General features: G+C 32.1%; 2 protein-coding genes across 2 annotated transcripts in view; both read right to left on the bottom strand.

The window, feature by feature from the left end:
- Positions 1 to 418: 418 nt before the first annotated feature.
- LOC111059646 (probable cytochrome P450 6a13) lies at positions 419 to 9657 on the bottom strand. The gene is made up of 7 exons (XM_039422779.1): positions 9449 to 9657; positions 6922 to 7051; positions 5788 to 5984; positions 3304 to 3374; positions 2384 to 2602; positions 1323 to 1568; positions 419 to 438 (listed from the first exon to the last, which is right to left on the bottom strand). Exons 1-7 carry the CDS (start codon positions 9655 to 9657, stop codon positions 419 to 421), a joined length of 1092 nt encoding a protein of 363 aa, XP_039278713.1.
- Positions 9658 to 11546: 1889 nt separating this feature from the next.
- Positions 11547 to 23468, bottom strand: part of LOC111059630 (actin-related protein 2-B) — a 31182-nt gene continuing 19260 nt past the window's right edge. Inside the window, exons 6-8 of the mRNA XM_039423650.1 lie at positions 22637 to 22922; positions 16748 to 16932; positions 11547 to 13258 (exon numbers count right to left, since the gene is read on the bottom strand). Of these exons, the coding sequence (XP_039279584.1) occupies positions 13085 to 13258; positions 16748 to 16932; positions 22637 to 22922 (645 nt within the window). The 3' untranslated portion in view covers positions 11547 to 13084. The remainder of the gene's footprint in view (positions 13259 to 16747; positions 16933 to 22636; positions 22923 to 23468) is intronic.

Raw genomic sequence — 23468 nt, 5'->3', positions numbered from 1 at the left:
CATGTCTCGTACAATTCATGTTTAAGCCAATTCGTTCCTTCATAATATTATAGATAGATGACCACTCAAGCAAAGAATTACAAACTGGAAACTCAACGAACTGTAAACCTGACGAATTGTAAACTTGAAATACTGAGAACTTGATTTACTGACATCTTGAAGAACTGAAAACAGGTCTATAATCATCCTCGGTAAATAAGAATCTCTATGCAGAATTTCAAGTCAATCAATTTAATAGTTCAGACGTGATGATGCGTCAATCGTGTATTTCCTATCCCGTACATGTATAGGTCAATTCTTTTCTTTATGATTATTGGAGATTATTAATGAAACTTATCAATACAGCAACTACAACAACAGTTGACTATAATTTATCACAATTTAGAGCCAATCCCTAAAATACTTAGAATACCTTAATTCATTCGTACTCAGACTTTCCTGAAATCATGATTATTTATTCATTTTCTAGGGAAATCTTTTCTTATTTGAGCTCAAATATAAAATTCAATGAGCTTGATATTTCGGAAAATTTGTTAAATTTAGGTTACAGTAATTCAATCTTTCATTAAACTCTAAGTGATTTCAATGCCTAATTTCATTTTAAACAATTGAACAAGAAAACTGTATTAGAAAACAGTCTGAACGAATTTTTAAATAGAATAGTTTTATGATTATTATTATTATTTTTTTTTCTGAGGGTGATGCCCAAATGAGCTCCAGGCTTATGCATGGGTAATGAAACGTATAACTATGAGAGGTAGCTGGAAACTGTAACTTGGAAATTAACGTTTAATTGATTTTTCAGTAAACATAGGCCTACTTTCCAATTTGTTGAGTTTTGAATAGATAGCGATATTAAAATTGAATTTTCAGCGAAATTGCAATGAAATTTGAAGGAGAATTTTAGCTGGAGAAGTGTATAATATTGAACTCTTGAAATTAATTACAAATGAAAAAATTCATTCAGATTCAATTATTTGTAATTATACCGTTAAAAATCAAGAATTACGGTAATTACATTTTTCAATAATAAAGTGAAGGTCTATTCCAATGTGAATATTTTCTTCATTTATTTTTCATAGTGGATAATACCCGCTTAAGCTTTTTGCTTGTGAGTAGGTGACTGATAAGATTATCCATGAGCTACTGTCGGTAGGTGCAAATGCCTGCCAGCGGGATTCGAACCCACCACCAGGCAGAGTGTAGCAGGCTGAAGTTGGAAGACCCAGACCACTACAACATGCCAGCTGGCAAAATATTGAATTAACTAAATGAAGAGGAATAAAAATTATGGTCCAAGTTGGAAATAGAAAGGTTCTTACCAGGACACATGCGAGGTCCAGAGCCAAATGGGATGTACGCATAAGGATGGCGATCGTTCTTGTTTTCCTCGGAGAATCTTTCAGGGTCAAACTTTTCGGGATCAGCGTAGATGTCACCATCCATGTGCAGCGCCAAAATCGGCAAAACAATGTGAATTCCAGCCTCTACTTTCACTCCACTAAGTTCACAATCTTGAGTACACTTCTTTCTCAAAAACGTTGCTGGAGGATACATCCTCAACACCTCTACAAAATAATTCAATAATTTTGCTATACATCAGAATTACAAAAATGATTTCAATCGTTATAAATAAATACCAATGATTAATTCCTGGTATGAATCATTTTTATGAATAGTTTATTGGGAGATGCACTTATAGAAATTCATTATTCATTCTACTCATATTCTTCAATTGAATTGTTTCAAAAATGCAAGTGCTACGTTAATAATTACTAAAGTTTTAAATTCAAATTTTACTGTATTGCCCTTTGCTTAATTTCTACATCCATTTTATTAGCTTGAAATTTCTATAGATTATAGATTGAAATTGGGAATTAAATACAGCTCTCGAATGACAGAGGAAAAATTCTAGGACGACGAAAAATTGTTTACGGTAGGTAGTTTGTAAAAAACAATTATCTATTAATAAGGGACAACACTGTTAATCATAAAAATATGATTCAATTGCTAATATATTTGATACTATTATCTAATATCATAGTATTTTGGAAAGACCATTTTTATCATTTGTCGTTCTACTGTCTGATAGAATAGAAATGAATACCGGTACTCTGAGATTGATTAATCAATCGCCTCATTTTTCACGCATCACCATGTCTCTCTTGAAGAAGGTTTATTCGATGGTGTTAAATTAGACCTCAAGTTTACAATCTAGCTCAATTCGTTATTATTCTTCTTCATTTGTTAAAATCAAGACCCTTTAATAATAGGTGTTTTTATCCAACGTAGATTATTTGCCGATTTTTTAAAATGTGTACTATCAATACATCAAAACTGAGTTTTGTACATTGGAAAAAATTCAAAAGTTTTGAGTACTAACCTGAAAAAACCATATCCAGATATGGCAACTTTTGAACCTCCTCCAGGGTTATTTGCTCTTTGGAAAGTTTCTTCACTTCTTCTCTCAGCCTACTTTGTACGTCTGGATACTGGGCAAGAGAATAAAACATGAAGCTCATTGCTCTGGCTGTTGTCTCGTAAGCATCGAAGTAGAAGGATGCAACAACTCCGCTCAGATCTTTAATTGCATCATCTTTCACTAGAATGTGTTAGATTGGGGATTAAAAATAATGAAAAATAAGAACAAAGTAAATTGAAATATAGGACTACACATGATCTTTTCTTAAGAAAATTCAGTTGAGAAAAATGCATTAACTAATTAAATGACTAATTTACTAATATAAACCATTATGGGAATTGGAAAATATTTCATAACAGATTCAATCTTCTAATTCAGAGATATATATTATCATGCTTCATGGAAACGTTGGCAACTAGACTATCATTACAAGCGAATTGTAGCGGGTAAAATTCATTTTATTAATTTGTATACTGGGTACAATTTCTGAGTATCTTGCATAAAATTAATTAATTTTTTAGTGTTTCAATTCAAAAAAAATTTTGGTGTTTGCTGATGAGTAGTGTGTTGGTTTTTATGATGGGTAATTTTATGAAACTTTTTACGTTAACACTGTACAATATTTGAATACACTAGATTATAATTTCATCGATTCCTGTTTCACGGGGAATCGTTGCAATGAAGGAAATATACAAGGTAATTGATAAACCATCTGATTTCATAGTAAAAATGTAAAGATATAAAGATTTAATGATAAAGCATGAACTGAAAAATGTAAATGAATAGGATGTTGCCAACTCAACTCAAATCATCATCTGTTTGTCCAGACTTCAGCCGAGTTTGTCTTAGAGAATTCAAAATGCAGGGTGAATTTCTGTTACCGGTACTGATCAGCATCTTCAATGACTTTGCAGTGAGGTCGTTGAAAAACCCAGTTTCTTGAGAGACCATTCTGAAAATCGAATAAGTTGGGCACTTCAGTTTTTAGAGAGGAAGAAGCTTCCTATTTTCAATTATTTTCATTCACAAGATGGATTTCTCGAATAAATATTATTAAAGCTTGGCTATTGGTTACAGAAAGTGTAGACTCTGTTAAGCGGGCCATTCAGTATCCGATTATGTTGTCCAACTTGAGGTCCTTCAATTAAACATCGGAACGTGAATGGGGCTGTTATGGGCGGGGCTAATGCTGTTGGAAGTCTGGTGATCTGTTCAACTGACTTGGCCGACCACGTAAGGCCAGCCACCTATTCAGGTTCAATTTGGAACGTAAGTGGGAATGTTTGCCTAACCAGACGGAGCGTGAGTGGTGAAGTTGTTGGAGCAAACTGTCGGATAGTGAATGGCCCGCTTTATAGCTAACACATAATTAGCTATATCATTCGTGTCAGCAAGGATGAAAATTGTGAATAAAGATTAGTAATAAATTACGACCACCTCGAGCATTATTTCAATATTGATTACATGATGATCAAAATAAACATTCAAGTGAATGAAAAGCCTACCCTCTCACCATAAGGCACGTTAGAATTACGAAAAATTATTTGACTGTGACAAATAATTCAAGAGGAATTTCAAAAAGACTTGATAACAACATGGAGAGAAAGAACAGTACAAATGTTGTTTAGAACTGATAACAATTTTATCGATACCATTGATGAAAAATTGAAGATTAATCTACTCATACATGGAAGGAATTTCGTAATTTTTGATCGCTATCAAGTTCATGATAAGTTTACAAATTACTCATATGCTAGCTCTTGGAATATGCCTCTGTGATCTGGAGTCCATATTGCAATGGCCAAATTCTCATTCTGGAGCGTTTACAAAACAAATTTCTGAGATATATGTATTACAAGAAGTTTACTGTCTACTGTCCATTTGATTTTCCAACTGATACGCTGAGGTGTAGCCTATATTTGGAGCTGAAACATTAAAATCAAGGAAGGATCGGATCCCTTATTTTCCTTTACAATTTACTAAACAGTGAAATCGATTCTGCTTATTTACTTTCTAAAAACTTAATATCTACATTTCATCCATAGCTCGTCGTTCTTCATTTTCTTTTCTAGTAACACGCTCCAGAACAGAAAGTCATTATAACTCTCCAATTAATAGAATCTAGAGGCTTTTCAATCTCTTTTCTGGGTGCCTAGACGTCTTTGGGTGCTCTCGTGGCAGATTCCGCAACACTCTGAAGGGCTTCATTTAGGATAGATATTTGTGGCCAGGTTTCTGTATGACATTTTTCTTTTTTATAACATTTTTTCTTCTCAGTGCCCACATGATTCTTTGTTCTGTCTTACATGGTTTGTGCCCATGTAAGATATTCCAAGTGCATATTTTTCCACCTCTCATCTTTTCTCTTGGGAAGTTGATTCATCAATAAATTTATGATAGGATTTTATATTAAAAAACACATTTCTATTGTTGAGACGCTTTTTTGTTATTTAATTTATTTTGTTCTTATTTTATTTTACTCTTAGCTAGTTATTTATTTTAAATCTAATTTTTGAATGAAGAATGTTGTAATGTTTCAAGGAGACATATAAGGGTTTAACCTGTTGTCTCCATATATGTATTTATGCAAATAAATAACTTTTGGCAAATATAGAATATTTAGTGGGTTTTATTGATAATTATTCTTCAGCTATTTTCTCTGTTAGCAATATTCGTAGTTGCGGTAGTTTTCAATTATTTTGAAGAAAATTTTGATTTTTGTTCAATCAATACTTGAAATAAACTCAGATTTATAGTACAGAACGATTTGAAATCATTTTAAAAATTCATCAGATACTGATATAATTACGAAACCGAGTTAAAACTATATATGGATTAGAATCAGAATAATAAAAGTGGAAACATTAGTATTCAACTTCAACAGCATTGAAGACGAGAAGTGCTCGATTTCACCAAACTCGGTCAAGACGTTTGAGCATGATTATCAAATCGCCTACGATTTACAAAGAGTGCACTGAAAAAATGATTTCTATATTATTATAATTGATAATTCAAGAGCACTCATTTAAAGCGTTTTCGATTTGACTGTGTTCGGTCTTGACCGAGCTTCGTAAAACCTATTACAGTATGTCTTTTCAAGATCTTTTGTGACCAAGTAAAATTATTATTTAATATTTTTCAGAGTAGAAACTTGAAAACTATTTAAATGCAACTACACGGCACCTAGCGGATCAAACGGATCCATAAGAGCTTTGAATGCAGCCTGACCGATCATACATGAACAATTTGAATATTGATATATAATATCTAATCGATCCTATTATAATTAATCAATTTTACAAATTTATGTACTTTTTTAGAGATTTTAACGAGTATTCCCATGCAACAATTCTAATAGAACTTACGAGGGTCTGAAGAGAGGCGTAAACCATGGATTGGTAAGAATAAGTTGCATAGAGAAGTCAGATCCAGTAAACTGATTTACAAATTTCTGTGCAATTTCTCTCACATAGGAGTTGGTCTTTGTAAATCCACTGTCCTCTATTCCCCAGCTCCATGATGCTGCCATTCCGCTAGTGATATTTGTACCCAACTCATAAGCCTGCAACCAGAGAATTTATGAGTTGGTGTTTAATGAATCGGGAAACTTATATTGAAAGCATACAGAAATAAAAACTCAAATTTATCACCGGTATCAACGATGATGAAATGATGTAATAATAGAGTCGAAAATTGAGAATGAATAATGAATAATATTCGTATGCCTTGCGTAAAATTACATCGAAGGTTACCTTCATGGTAGGTGTTCTAAATGAAATTCATTTTTCCAAGGCATGAGAATTGAGATTTATTAAATGGTACCTAATAATTTTGTGAAGCAAAATTACAAATAATGTTACAAAGCAATTTAAATGTCTTGAAATAAGCAATTCCGTCCTGATTCAAGAAAGTATGATCTAGAACATTAAAAATGTTGACAATATGAATACGAATAAGATAAGTATTAGAAAGTCTGTAGCCTACATCGGTAAACATGAACTATGAAATTTATTTATCCATTTGTACAAAATCACTTAAATTAAAATGATATTGGAAGAGGAAAAACAGGCAACCCCTTTAATATTCCTCTCCCAAATTTAAATTAATATCAGTTCGAAATAAGGTTAAGTACTTTTTTTACTTTTTACTCCACTAAACAGTTTTCTGTCCAAAAATATTTATACTTGAAATGTAGAACGATTGAATAAGAAATAAAAATGGAATACCACAACTCAAAACCCAAAATAAGAAATTGAAATATATTGGATTAAAAGAGAATTTGTACCGTAGAGACACACCTTAATATTTCAACTAAAATAATCAATTTTGATAGCATTGGTAAATTTCCTATTGAAAATTATTGCAGAACTTACATGATCATTGCAGAAGTACCAGTAGGATAAACTTAATTAGGGGAAAATTATTGTACGGTAACATACTGTGCTCTATCTCTATAGAAACAATACAAATATTGAGAATATGAGTTGTGTTTCTTTTACCTCGATGTTATCGTTTGTTTCATCCAGGAATGTCTTCATGCTTGGATACATTCTGGAAACACTTTCAGGAATAAATTTGAGCTTATTCACTGTTAGAGCTTGTGTTAGCTTTGACCTAGCTTCCTTCCATCTACAAAGAATCAATTTCGATTACTTACATTTAATTATCATTCATAAGGTTTTCTGAGCAATAAGATAATCGTATTGTGATGAATATCCGAAATATGCGATACAGGTAAAAGAAAAAGTAGAAGGTCAATGAGCATCCTGAAGGGAAAGGGACTTATTGACTGGGAATGCATAGCTGGCACGATGCATGCGACAAGTACACACTGAGCTCAATAAGAACTGGAGGTAGCAGTAAGTGAGGCAGCTATGTTTTGTCTAGTTTTGAATAATTACTTTCGATTAATTACTTATATTTAATTATTATCATTCATAAAATATATTGTTTTCTGAAATATTTTGTACAATGTATGTTGATTGGTCGAAGAAAGTATGATCTAGAACATTAAAAATGTTGACAATATGAATACGAATAAGATAAGTATTAGAAAGTCTGTAGCCTACATCGGTAAACATGAACTATGAAATTTATTTATCCATTTTTGTACAAAATCACTTAAATTAAATGATATTGGAAGAGGAAAAACAGGCAACCCCTTTAATATTCCTCTCCCAAATTTAAATTAATATCAGTTCGAATAAGGTTGAGTACTTTTTTTACTTTTACTCCACTAAACAGTTTTCTGTCCAAAAATATTTATACTTGAAATGTAGAACGATTGAATAAGAAATAAAAATGGAATACCACAACTTAAAACTCAAAATAAGAAATTGAAATTTATTGGATTAAAAGAGAATTTGTACCGTAGTGACACACCTTTATATTTCAACTAAAATAATCAATTTTGATAGCATTGGTAAATTTCCTATTGAAAATTATTGCAGAACTTACATGATCATTGCAGAAGTACCAGTAGGATAAACTTAATTAGGGGAAAATTATTGTACGGTAACATACTGTGCTCTATCTCTATAGAAACAATACAAATATTGAGAATATGAGTTGTGTTTCTTTTACCTCGATGTTATCGTTTGTTTCATCCAGGAATGTCTTCATGCTTGGATACATTCTGGAAACACTTTCAGGAATAAATTTGAGCTTATTCACTGTTAGAGCTTGTGTTAGCTTTGACCTAGCTTCCTTCCATCTACAAAGAATCAATTTCGATTACTTACATTTAATTATCATTCATAAGGTTTTCTGAGCAATAAGATAATCGTATTGTGATGAATATTCAAAATATGCGTTACAGGCCAATGAGCATTCTCATATAAATATATACTGAAGTTTAGATTGAAATCTATATGTATATATTATGGACCATATTAAGAGTTTTGAACAGGATAGATTGTATATTACTATTTTAAATTTTGAAAGTGTAATGTCGCTATATTTTGTTAGTATTCTTTTTATTTTATTCATTTACCAACTAGTTGGTGGCAAATGAATTTAATTGAGAATGAATATCGTTTATTTATTGGGAAAAGAAAACTGAAGAAGCAAAGGTAAATTTTTATAGCAAAATATTGCACAAAGTTATACTTGTTTCTTAGCAAATAACATGAGAATCATGGTGATGTCAAACTTTATTCATGACTGGATTAGCTCTGAATTGTTACAGTTCAAATGAATGATAACACTAATCATTTTATAGACAAGAGATTTACGGTATCCTTCAAATCTGTGTAAGCGAGTATGTGTCTCTTCTTGCAATAAATAGAATAATCGATTATGATCTAATATTATCTAATCGTTCAATTGAATTTTTACCCATATGCTATATAAATCTTCAAAACCTTGAATAATGCCCAATAACAAGACTACCTCTTAGGAATTAAATTTTTTTATGGATTTGTATTTCACTTATAATTATTTTCATTTTCTAATAACAATTACAATAGCCTAGATATTCTATTGAAAAGAGTAAGAGGAATAGAAAATAGTAATTATTTTCATTTTTTATAACATGGAATTTGAATTTTTAGCCAACTTCAAATCGTCGTAATTTATTGCCCCAATAAATAATGGATTATTACTTACTCGGTACCGGTCAAAACGAACGGATTTCGACTGAAAAAGGAGTCTTCCTTCTCGTTGATGTACATAACGTTCTTGTGAAATGAATTGAAGTTTTCAGTTATTACTTTTTTTACAACTTCTGGGTCTCTTAACAGTAAACTAGGCCTTTGAAACTCATAAAATCCAACGAAAGGTTCGCCAGGAAAAGAACTGTTGACAAAAAATATATAGAATATTCATGAAAAACGAAATAATAAATTTAAGGCTACCGGTAGGCCTACCGATAAAAAACCATCAAGTAGTCCAATGAGAATAAATTTGAAAAATGCAGTGATCCATTACAGAGCATGGGTGATTTATTATGCATGGTGATTTATTTGACTAGAGGCGTAATAAGGGATCGTACTCAAATTTATAATAATAAATTAGTGAAGTACTCACTCATAGATATCCTTGAAGAAAATTGCTTGGCTCTCTTCACCTTTGAATATTTTCCTAATACTACCATAGATGATGGAAGTTGCTTTCTTGTGTGGCACATTCTTTCGCTTCCAATAACCATACAACCATTCACAATAGACATAAGCAACCGTGATGAGGAAACTGATTAATAAACCAATACATATTAGTATGGGATTACCAGAATCCATCGCGAATCAAAAATAAAATCCTGAAAATGACAAAATAAGAGAATTTGAAGAAACAAGAGAACAGAAGTTTGATCTGGTAAGAGCACATAAGGAAGATTTATAATCACATCTAGTGTGGCTTGATTATCAGTCTACCAAGGCATTTGAGTCGTTATAGCATAGATCATGTAAAAAAGATAGCAAGAGATAGATATTACGCTAACTTTTCTATTTTGTTATACTTTATTCATGAATCATGCAGGCTTTTTTGAAGATTACAGGAAGAGCATTCAACAAAAAAGAGGAGTTATTTTGTTGTCGTTATTTTTTAGGTTCTCTTGAACCTAGTCTCATCAGCAGGAAGGCTCCTAACTCAATATCTATCCTATCCCACAATTCTATCAAACAAGTTATTACAATTCAGCGAAACAAGTTAAATCACGAGTAATGGTTTGATTGAAGAAGCTAAACAATAATATATTTTTTTTGCAATAAAAAATGAAACTTTATAATTTAGAAATAATACTTTTGTATGATTAGATAACAGAAAAATTTCATATTCAGTTGAAGATCCCAGAAAATTAAAAAAAAAAATTACTTCTATATTATTTTTTGCAATAAAAAGGAAACTTTATAATTTAGATATAATACGCCTTTTGTATGATTAGATAACAGAAAAATTTCATAATCAGATAAAGACCCCAGAACATTTGAAAAAATTACTTCAATAATCGAATTTGATAACAAAGGGATTATTAAATGATTATTAAATTAGTTTGAAATTTTGAAAGAGAACTACGGAACATGTTTGTTTCGGCACTAACAATACACATAAATAAAACATTGAGATAGTATTGATTACCTATAAAAACAGTAGAATCTAGTAATAAATTAATTCAAGTTACCGTACCTTTTTATTCCAAACTAAGCATAAGTTTCATAGAATTAAACTGGAATTGTATTACAGTATTGTATCACACAACTATCACTGAGAACAGGAATGAACACATTTGTAATGAATAAACAGAGTAAAGAGAGTAGACACTCAACTGAGAGTGAACATAATTTAGCGGCGAACAGATCACCCTTGTCTTGAAACGAGCATCAAGGTTGAATGCATTGACCTAATCATTGTGGTGGAGTGGTAACGCTTTTCAACAGTTCTCTCTTATTGCTAATGATGACGTAATTTCATCAATTACAGTATGAATTTCCAAAATAGCAATGATTACTTTAAATTAAACAGACAAGATTGCCAACAAATAATATTGATAAGAAAAAAAATGAATTACTGTCTGCTTGCAATTTTCATTCAAGGTTAGTAGACATGAAATATTAAGGATGTACAAATCATAAGTTAGGTGTGGCGGAGATACCAGTTTTCCAGGCAAGAATAATATCGTAAATTCAAGTAATATATGAGTTATTTGAGCTGATTACATCACTTTAGTAAAGATGTATTGAATGAAAGTTTTAGAAATTGAAAATACTGTTGTGCACGTATAGCATAATAAATTATTCGATGAGAAACCTATATTAATATTTATCTGAATGCCAATTTATTCGACAGAAGTTGGAATAAGAGGAAGATTAATCTAATAGCTCAGAGTAGATAAGTGTAATACTCTCTGTAGCTACTATTTTCACACGAGTAACTTTGAACAGTTACAGTTAAGAGCTTTAATATCACTTCACGCTAGGTCGGAACTCACTAAAACTGCAAGTTTATTAATCTATATCATAATTCACGCAAAACATGAAATTCGCGTCTTCAAAGAACATAGTTCATATACTAGTATTTGAAAGGGTAAGCAATCCATCATGAAGACACATTTCATGAGAACACAGGTTTCAGTATCCATTTGGAAATTGAGAGGAGTTTGCAGGAAGTAAATAAATACATCTGGAAATCTAATAAATTTTGATTGATTTTAATAATGAAGAATGATATTGCCAATTACATTCCAAAAGTATAGTATTGATAGATGAAAATATATTTTTCCTCCACCTACTGTCTTAAGTCCTCCCTTTACTCTCTGGAACATAATACTAAAGTGTCACTTTTTCGCATTCGGGACGAAAAAACAGAAAAACTCCCTAGGGCGTAAAAGTAACTCCATTTAAATAACATGGGAAGCATCTCTATTTTAAAAAACTTACTTCTGAAATAGGTTAGAAGGTCTGAGCTCAGATGAGGAAACCTGATAGAAGTGTTTGTCATTGTGTCAACTGAATTCAATACCTCAACCAGAAATTTGATCATGACTCATGAAATATATGTTTGCATGATATTACATACTTCATATTAGTAGACAATACAAATTTGTACATATTTTTAAATATTTATTATATTCAAAATACCAGCCAAAAAATATTTTTCATCTGTGATTATAATCTGAAACGCGCGAACTGGAGTCAGCCATTGTTGATAGTCGGCCAGCTGATAATTGCTACAGCTTTTGCCAATAGATAGCGCAATCGGCGGTGCCAACCAGATGACCGGTTTTTAGGTTTTAGATTCTAGGTTATGTTGTAAAAGAAAACATTGTCACCAATAACGTGAGTTAATAAAATTATTTGATTTGCAGTTTCTACAAAAAATGTAGGTGGAGGAAAAATGTTGTGTACATCACGAGTGAAAAATGCTTTTTCTCCCCCAGGGAAATTGTTGCCCTCGGCTTCAAACTTTTCCCCTCAGGGAGAAAAAGCAGTACTTTTCACTCTAGATAAACAAATAACTATAATCAACGTCCTAAATCAACACTGAAGTAATAATGAAATACACAACAGTCTCTGATAAGATGAATTGTTATACCGCTGAATAGTCGAAGTAGTCTTTTATAGGTTATGACTGGATGGTAGAACCAATTTCAAGTATAATATGATTAGAACTATAAGTTACATAGATTGCAACTATCTTGATATAAATGCAATGTATCTAAATTTTTTACTATATTTTTTGACTGAGCACCCAATTATTTTCAATAGTTAGAGCACTCAAAAACTAATAATATTTATTCATCGGGCAATATTTGATATTGGTTTATTGCATCAACAAGACAGTAACTGTTGTGTAATTCAGAGACTTTCGATATAAAATAAAATAAATAAAAATCTGTTTAACAATTGCAAACTATAATAATTGATTAATAAACTCTAGATAATATGAATTTTGTTAATTATACTTGCATAGCTTATAAAATGAAACCTAAGGGTATAATAAGTTGACCATTCGATCATGTATAAAAAATACTTGGGACATAGAAACTGGATAGTTGTTCAAATATGGAGGATGAGAATGCGCAAGAGTAGAGCCAGTCGAATTCCAAATTGTATGTCTTTGAACTACTGTATTCATTTAACAATGAGGCTCATACTTGGAATGGATCTAGCTATGTAGCCAAATAATGTTCAAGAAAGTCCAGTCTTTGAAGAAAATGGTGGTAAACTAGCTACACCGCGATCCTAGTTTACCGAGCACTTTCATAATTCCTTTTTCTTCGTACTCTTGTTTGGTTATCCACCAGTTGTCTCGATCCTTCATGACGTCAGCGAGCACGGCTCCACCAATGAACACCATGTCTTTGCGCCGCGGTGGATCCTCTATCCTGATCTTGAATTTCTGCAAACAAATCCAACCAATTATTGACAAACTGAGACTTTCAAAAATAATCCAGAATAGTTATTTGTGCAACTAGTGCGCAAAGTGACAGTTTGCTGCACCGAAAGAAACGTTTACGGAATGGCTTCTTGAGTGCAGCAGAGGAACTTTGCTCACGTATTTTACATTAAACTTTTCCTACAGTTACTATTGAATATGAGAAATGGTTGATTATGGGTAAAATGATGGCTGAAATCCATCAAATGTTTGTGTGTGTGATGCTGTTACTAATAACAACCTTAATTCATTTAAAAATTAATAATCAAATTGAAGTTAAAAATTCTCAGCCAAAGTTCTCATTTTTATTCATTCAAGAATCAGAAAAAATACAGATAGAACAAAAATTCGCATTCAAAATACACGCTAACAGCTGATTGGGATGGCTGCAAGATGGCTGAACCGACAAGCGCGCGACCTAGCGGGAATAATCGTACCTAAGTTTGTTTTGTCCAGCTAAAAAGTACTGAAACAGGATTCAGAAATTTAGACTTTTGCTCAAATTACCGAGAAAAATGCTCAAAGTAAACTGAAAAATATTTATAAAAATAACATAGACATCAGAGAATATTTATTGTAGTGTTCTTATGTTTATTATTTTTATTTATATGGTTATCAAACGGTAATCATTTAACCTCAAAATTCGAATTTTATAATGTATATTTGCTACTTTTCTCATTGCTTGCAGTTGAAATAATAATTATTATCAATAGAAAAGAACTATTATTTATTATTGAATGATGAGAATTCATAAATGATGATTTAGATGAACATTATTCTTGTTTTGGATTTCTAGATTGGGATTTTATCATAAATGTAGGGTAGCCATTAAAATGATTCTTATCTAAATCTAACCACAGTCATTGTTACCAACTTAATTTTTGTTTTCGTGCACTAATCCTCCATATAACCCACCAACTATTTTGTGTTGCCATGTTGCAAATCTGGAGTACGCAAAGTAATACTTTGCGCACTAGAGCGGAAAAGTGATTCTTTGCGTTCTGTAATCAGTGCAGGAATGGTCACTTTTCAAGGTAACTGTAGGAAAAAGTAATTTCCGTAGATACTATGCTGATCGTTAGTACAACATATATTTGTCGAATTGTCCGCCGTATGTAGCAAGGTATTCAGACTTCCTCCTCGTTAACATTAATCTACTTACGAAGTAATTAATAAAATAATTGTAATAAATATTACCTTCAATAGTGATATTAATTTCTATCAACAGACTTCAGCTTTATGAAACAACAAGGGTAATAGAATGGATGATAAAATGAAATAAATAGACCTGTATTTTTGTGATAATGTTTCTTACAAAAGTATATGACTGTACATGGGAGAAGTGGAAGCTGAAGCTGGATGGTTAGTTATTAACTTTTAAAATGTCATTTCAGGTATTTTAATTAGTGTTTCCCATACGGTAATGTCTAAAAATTATTTAATTGTTTCAAAAATACATTTTAAATCAATTATACGACTTGTGTACAAAAGTATTTTGATAGAATGAAGAAAAAAAATTGGTGGCTGAGTTAATTTTGTACAGTCACTGTCAAAAGTAAAAATAATATATTCTAGCAAACTGACAACATTGCAAAGCTAGAGAGAGATAGCGCTATCTGTTTTGTTGTATGATAGAAAAGGACAGCAACAGTATTGTCAATCGTACACTGCCATTATAACGTGGACCTCACTATAAGTTATATAGAGGATTAGTGCGGGAGAATCGAAATTAAGTTGGTAACACTGACTGTGGTAGTCATTTCAATGCTTACATGAGATGAGACCCCCTTCAAGCATTCAATCATCAGAGAGTGGCTCAGCAGCTCAGTTGAGAGCGTACTGGCCTGGTAAATGGAAGATTGATATAGATAATGAGGTTGGGAGTTCGATTCCATCCAAAGTCTCTTTTTTTTCGGCTGATAATTTTCAACTTCAATGAAAATTATTCGTGTAATTTTGACAAAATAAATATTTAAAACTAATTGATTAATTATTAAAATTAAGATTTTTTAAGTTAAAATAGGTTGAATTATTAATTAATAATAAATAATAGTATTACAGTAGAAGCTCTCTTAACCGACCCCTACGGGACCGGACCGTGGTCGGATAACGAAAAAGGTTGGTTGAACCGAATAATTTTGTAAATAGTCGTAATAGGTGTTAAAATCATTCAAAGACGTGAAAAAAAGCTTTTAAAAACTGTTCCTGCAGATGTACCTGGGTCGGCTGACAGTTTTTCACCGCATATACTCAGAAGATGGATACCATGACGTTTCTTCCATCGTGCTAGCCAACCGTCACTCGCCGTGAAAGTCCCGCAGTTTTCAATTTTAGCGTGTAACGCCATCGCCTTTTCCTTAAAAATTGGTCCACTAATCGGTGTACCTTTCCGCCGCTCTTGAGTAGACCACAGCCATAATGCATCGTCAACAATCTCGTTTGTAGGTTTCTTTAAAGTGCAACGAGAGGTTAAGATTTTCTCGGATTCAATTTGGGTGCAGTAGTCTTGAATGGATTTTTTATTACGCTTCCAGTCCTTGACCGTTGTAACACCGACACCGAGTTCATCACTAATGCTTTTAACAGATTCCCCTTTATCAAGCCGTTCTATTGCTTTTAGTTTTTGTTCCATCGTCACAACCAGTCTCTTACGTTTAACACCACTCATTTTACACTACTGTTCTTTACACTAACAAAGTCAATTACATAAACAATTAAAAAAAACAATTATGGTATCAAAAACTGTTAAATATCAAAGTTTGCAAACACAGTTAGCACACGAGAAACTGCCCGCACATGATATTGAGAGCAACTGACTGAATTTTGACTTGCTACGGAATCATATGTTCGACCTGTTGAAACATGAAAGTTATTTTTGGATCGTTATCGCAGCAGCAGCGGAAGTTTATATATTCCTGGAAACGGTCGGTTAATCCGACAGGCGGTTGATCCGAGGTCGGTTAAGAGAGCTTCTACTGTAATAGTAAATACTTATATTGTATTTAGAATGATAAAATTAAAAAAAATATATTTAATTAAACATTTTTAATATTAATTATTTTAAATATTTCTTCAAAATCAATTAATCAATTGGCTGATAAATTATTTATGAATCAAAATTGATTTTAAATTAATTAAATGTACAAATCGATTGAATCTATTTAATTATTAATTAAAAAATCACACAGACAAACATTTGATGAATTTCAGGACATTTTACTCATAATTACTCACTTTACTTATTCAATGGTAACTGTAGGAAAATTTAATGTAAAATACGTGTGCAAAGTTCTTTTGCTGCACTTAAGAAACCATTCCGCACTCGCCTATGGCATGTGCGTACTAGTTGCACAAATAACAACTATTCCAGAGAGACTACTCATTTTTCATTAATAACTTAATGAAATATTGGGAATTATTTAAAATTGTTCAAAAAGTATTATAGGTACTTACAGAGAGCTTGTCAATATCGTTCTTCAAAACTCGTTCCAGATAGAGTTGACGAATTTCTCGTTCTAAACGGCTGGGCAATCCTGGATACATGGTCGACCCACCAGATAGCACTATGTGCTTGTACAATGCCGTTCGCATATCAATTTCAGCCGCTTGTATAGTATTGAAAACAAGTTCAGCTATTCCTGCAACACATAATGAGACTTTTAGTGTAAGTTCTACCAACAATATAAATAAAATAATTATTAATTCTTATAATTATTTTTGAATTGGCACTGCTAGATTATCTGGTCGAGAATGGCTGGAGCAGCTGTAAGAAACGGACTGTTGCCATCTTGCCAACCGGGTGACGTAGCCGGATCGAGTTTTAACAAATCGATCCGGTAAAAGCGGATACTCTGGGTCTAAGAAAAAACCATCAGTCAGTGCGATGAGATTTTTTTCACTCAGCAAATAACAAAGTACTTGAATTTAAGTTTTCATATACAATATGGAAAAGCCTACATTTCAATGAATGATTGTGTATTGTGAAATGAATGATTAATGATTAATGACATGGGCACTGTGGCCTGTGCGTAGACTCGAGTTGGGAAACTCAAGTAGAGAATCGTCATGATGAAAAAGTAGAATAAGAGCCAAAATGAAGCCAATTGATTAATGAGAGTGAATGTTATTCAAATGATTGTCAATATAACATCATTTGGTATACATCTGTCTGTTTTGACATCAGTCCGTCGCTCGCCAAGACCACAACCACGGCTTCCTCATCACTTATTTCAAACGACCAATTCTTGAACATTAAAGACTAACTGATAAAAGAAATGTCATTTTGAAGGAATAAACTTCGATAATTACGGTAAGCCACCTGAGCTAAGAGAAAAAATTTGTTGTGCAGTAGGCTGCTCACCATGCTAAGATGCATATGAGAGGCGAGACTGAACAAAGGCAAAGTAAGCTATAATAGTATATATATAGCTATAGTAAGCTATATAGGTAGTTTACTAAAATTGAAAATTTATCCCCAAGCTGTAGTCCAGTCAATATAGACATAAAAAGGGGATGTGCTTGCAATTTATATTGTAGTTCTGATTTTCTAATATAGAATATATTATTTGGGTACATAAGAGAAGTCCAGAACCAATTTCTTCATGCAAAATTTCCTTGTGCTAGATACAGAGTGGCTCAAAAACCTCGTATTTTCGGCTCATTCTCCAGTTTTCAGCTATTTCTGCCAAATCTCGTAATCGAACAGAAAAATTCGCTCTAGCCTTTTTTTAGATTATAAAATTCTGAATAAAATGAGATCATTCGGAGCTCTCTATCTCCAATGAGTACTGAGTTATGATTTTTCAAAAATGAGTGAAATTTGAAGGAAAAATCAATGTTGATGAATTTTAGTTTTTGATCAACAATATCTTCAGATTGTTAACATTTAGATGTATAATTCGAAATCCCTCTAGGCGTATTTTTGTGTTCTACAATCTGAGATCAGGGAGAGCGCTCTATCTCAAATAGATTTCCAGGTACACCTGACAACAATGCTCCTAGTATTGTGAAAAACAATTCATTTTCAGCTTCAACCATCATCACCAACTACATTGTCCTCACATTGATATTTCGCACAATGACATGAGTTCATGAGATTATGTTCTACGAGAATCACCTGTTAGATGCACTTTATTTCAGTATTTCCTAGTGGAGAGGCGCGCTTAAGGATACCTCAAGGATCAAAATTTCAAACACTTATAACTTTTGACACAATGCTCAGATTTTATCGTACTACACTTCATTCTTCTCGGCTCGTCAAGGCGGTCCAAAATCATGTATCATAAGTCAAATTTGGTCGAAAAATGAGAAATTTATTATTGAGTGTACTTAAGCCCATATTCCAATACACAAAAATAGCCAATTTCTATATTCAAAGATATGTATCTCTGTAACCCCTATAGCGGTGCATTTTGGCACACTTCAAATTTATTTGTTAAAGGAATTATTAGGTCTCATGGAAAGAAACCAGAAACGTTTATCATCAATTATATTATCAGTCGGATAATAGAGATAAGATAATAACGACGCTAAAGGCTATGATTATCTGCAACAATACGAAAATGGAAGTCATTTTTTAATTATTCAATAAAAATAATGATAAAATATACAGGTTAGGTTCTTTGGAGATAGCACTTGTCGGAAACATTAAAAACGGTCAAGCCGTACATCTGAAATTCAGTTAGATACTTTCCAGAAAAAATAATTGCAAGCATACAGTACTCAATAAAGCGAGGACAAAGGGGTTTTGTAAATTCTAGCATGCTAAATAAGGGACATAAAACGTTTGAAAAAATATAAAAATATTTATTGTGTATATACGAGCAAACAAACTTATGAAAAATATAATAAAAATAAAAAGGAAATTGGATCTAGTTTTATTAGGCACAGTAATACAATATCAAAATTTGTACAAGAACTGGTGATGTACCAATCATAATCCAGTATTTAGTAGGCGCTAAAAATATATATTTCAAAGTCACCACGTGGTCTTTTTTAAAATTATAAAAATATAGCCTACAATTATTGTAAAATTCATGTATAATTATAATTTGCATGGGATAAGATTTAAGTGTGAAAATATTTATGTATAATTGAGTATTATGTCTTTGTATTGTGAACTATTTGATAGAGTCAAATTACCTCATGGGGATTTGTTGAAATCCACCAATAGTAGCAACTATGTAAATATTATGCAAATTTAGGAAAGGAAGTATCGTAAGAAAATGCAAAAGCGAGATCTCTCACTTGCTTGCCAGGGGTCACCAGAGTCACCAGCAAAAATTGAGATCCATAGACTGAACCCTTATTTTAAAGTAAATTATACCAAAGTTTAAATTTTGAACTATAATCAAAATAAATTATCATAACTCAGTGAAGTCGTTGTATGACAAGAGTTATTAAAAAAAGCAAGCTCATCGAGGGTCATAATTAAAAATCAAGCTTGATTTAAAATTACTTGCGCAATTAATTAAAAATAAGGGAAAATCTTATTAAGAACATTGATGAGAACTAAATGTTTAAGTATTCACAGAATTAATATTTATCGATATTTAATTTATTATATATGCTCATTTAATATCAGTATTATTTAAAAGAATTACCAGAAGCTCAAAGTTCCTAAGATAATTTATTTTATCTAAATTCCACTGAAGGCCGAACTCAAACCCTGAAAGTTAATAACATTTAGTTTTTGATATTGTTGGAATACAGAATTATGAATTTTATTCGACAAGCGAAAGCAAGTTGACAGATTCAGCCATATAAATACATATAATATATGCTGATAGTAAAAATATGAGATTTATCAATCGATGCTGGTAAGCATAGTAAGATTTTTAGTGAGCTATCAGTGATATTTTTCTTGCATATTTTCTCATATTGTTTTATATTTATTGTTTCGTATTTTATTATTGCTCATTGGATATACATTTGTGTACAATTATATATTTTATTTGTTGAATGATGTACCTTTCATTTATAATCCTGTCTTCATGCATGACCAATGTTGTACTAGCATATTTTATCATTATTGACAAATTAATAAAATTATCAACCAACTATTTTCTTCATCGAATGTGTTGGATACATCAGCGATATACAGCATTGATAATTAAATCTTCAGAAATATTACGTTCTCAAGATTTATTTAAATGGTTCAACATAATTACTGAAATCAAATTGACTGAAACACAGAGTCATAGAATTAAGTTGAAGCAGTGCTACAAATCAATAGAAAGTATAAGGAATTCTAATCAAATACCGTCTTCGATCACACTCGGTATTATCTCACATTGCTGACCTCTTTGTCAGATGGTAGATAGTTGGATTGGTGTCGATACCATATTGTCTTGTGCAATATTTAGAACCCTTATATTTATCTATATCTTCAGTGGAGTCAACCAGAGCAGCGGTAAGGGTTGCAGATTGATAAAGCGGCAGCAGTTTGCAGCAATTGATAGCAGAATTTTATATGAGCTCCTTAAAGAGCTGGTAAGAACTTTATAGTATTTTTATTTCAGCACGCGCAAATATAAGAAATATTCAAATCTCTTTTGCTCTACCGACTACTGCCAGCTGGGCACTTGTAACCCCAAAAGGATGTTACATAGAAACGTCACAACCAACGTGGGGCATATATATTATATGTACAAGTCAATACGGCTTTACACCTCTTATTATAAAAATCATTACTTGATCTAGAAATGTGCAATGGCATTTTCTCTTTCATCTGCTGTAAACGATTCATGAAAAAATATGTTCGTAGAGTGAGATTTGATTGTTGAAAAAAATCCGGAAATTGTAGATATTTTTCTCATATTAACGGTTTTGGCAGTTCTATGATATGCCAGAGTGATCCAAGATGGATTTTAGGCAGCTTAGCTAGTAGAGGATGAATTTATCTACAATTTGGAATCAATCGTGAGTTTCATGATGTATTAGACTCGTTTTGGAAACTATTGATCAACAGTAAAATCACTAAAAAAAATGTAAAATCTGAAATCACCATTTTTAAAATCTTCTGTAACTTTCGAATTGTATTTGAATCAAAAGTATCATTTATTGGAATGGGTAGAGGGGGACAATTTTCACATCCTCACTAGATTTGGAAATTTTATCAGAAGTATTTCACAAGACATGCAGCTTTGAATATAGAAATTGGCCATTTTTTGTGCATTGGAATATGGGCTCAAGTACAAACAACAATAAATTTTTCATTTTTCGATCGAATTTGACTTATAATGCATGATTTTGGACCATATTGACGAGCCGAGAAGAATGAAGTGTAGTACAATGAAATCTGAGCATTGTATCAAAAGTTATAAATGTTTGAAATTTTGATCCTTGAAGTGTCCTTAAGCGCGCCTCTCCACTAGGAAATACTGAAATAAAGTGCATCTAACGGGTGATTCTCATAGAACATAATCTCATGAACTTATGTCATTGTGCAAAATATCAATGTGAGGACAATGTAGTTGGTGATGATGGTTGAAGCTGAAAATTGGGTGTTTTTCACAATACAAGGAGCATTGTTGTCAGATGTACCTGGAAATCTATTTGAGATAGAGCGCTCTCCCTGATCTCAGATTGTAGAGCACAAAAATACGCCCAGAGGGATTTTGAATTATACATCTAAATGTTAACAATCGGAAGATATTGTTGATCAAAAACTAAAATTCATCAACAATGATTTTTCCTTCAAATTTCACTCATTTTTGAAAAATCATAACTCAGTACTCATTGGAGATAGAGAGTTCCGAATGATCTCATCTGATTCAAAATTTTAAAATCTAAAAAAAGGCTAGAACGAATTTTTCTGTCCGATTACGAGATTTGGCAGAAATAGCTGAAAACTGGAGAATGAGCCGAAAATACGAGGTTTTTCTAGGTGGTATCTAGCACAAGGAAATTTTGCATGAAGAAATTGGTTCTGGACTTCTCTTATGTACCTAAATAATATATTAAAAATCAGAACTACAATATAAATTGCATGCACCAATGTATATAGTGACTGGACTACTGCCTAATTGTAAATAAATATAGACTAATTACGTAATGCTTTTAACTGAAAGTCTGTATTATGTTCTATCCTCTTGAGCCTAGAATCAAAAGTGACACCCAGATACTTATATAATAATTAATTAATAATGAATAATTAATTTTATGAAAGAATACATTTAATACTTTGCTATGTCCACAATCTATTGAAGTCAATCTAATTATGAATTATTGTAAGATTCTCAAGGTCCAATCAGTTGATGAACTGAATGTGCATGAACCTGTTTTTAGATATAATAAGTGATAGGCCTACATTGGATGTGATAGAAATTTGTATTGAATTACCTTGACCCTCAACGTTTATAAGGTGAGGTTGGAAAAGTGCTTCTGGAGCCTCAAAACGTTCTCCTCCAACCCGGATAACTCTACCATCTGGCAACTGAAAAAAATGATAAAAAATTAGATAGGTGAGATAATTAAAAAAGTTTATAGATAAGTTAAAAAGTTCAAAAGTATTTTTTAAATTATAAATAATCATGTAATAATACTCATAAATTAATAGGATGCTTTTTGAATTAAAAACATATTTGAAGTGGAAACACTCAATTTTTAAGAGTGACAACGTTTCAATCTGTTGTTGGTCATCTCCAGACTCATGTTGCTCTTCTTCACTCATGTTGCTCATCTTCACTCATGTTGCTCATCTCCAGACTCATGTTGCTCTTCTTCACTCATGTTGAGTCTGAAGTTTACCAACAACAGCTCGAAACGTCATCACTGCTAAGAAGTAGGTGTTTCCATTTCAAAAGTGTTTTGATTCAAAGTTTAAATTCATATTTTTGATTTGAACAAAACTATGAAAAAACTTATTCAAATATGGATAATATTGCAGTTGAGTTTACAGTAGACTGAATGAAGTCAGTATAATGAAGTCTGTTTTAGGCCGGTGGCAGACGAACCACTATCGCATGTGGGATGTGGGAGCTAATATTTTCCTTCTGTGGTACCACAAACGCAGCGCATATGGAATGCATGGCAGTGGCACTGATACTTCCACATGGCGTTGCCTGCTGTGGTAGCGATTATTTTCCTTGCGATAGTGGTAGGTACCACTGGTTTGATCACCTCGCTTTCCCTAGCTTCTGTACCACAATCGCACTAATGAGCGTTTTCTCAA

This window comes from Nilaparvata lugens, chromosome 3 (genome assembly GCF_014356525.2).
Source record: "Nilaparvata lugens isolate BPH chromosome 3, ASM1435652v1, whole genome shotgun sequence".
Lineage (NCBI taxonomy): Eukaryota > Metazoa > Arthropoda > Insecta > Hemiptera > Delphacidae > Nilaparvata > Nilaparvata lugens.
Note: the sequence above shows the minus strand (reverse complement) of the source record. Positions and strands in the feature narration are given on the sequence as shown.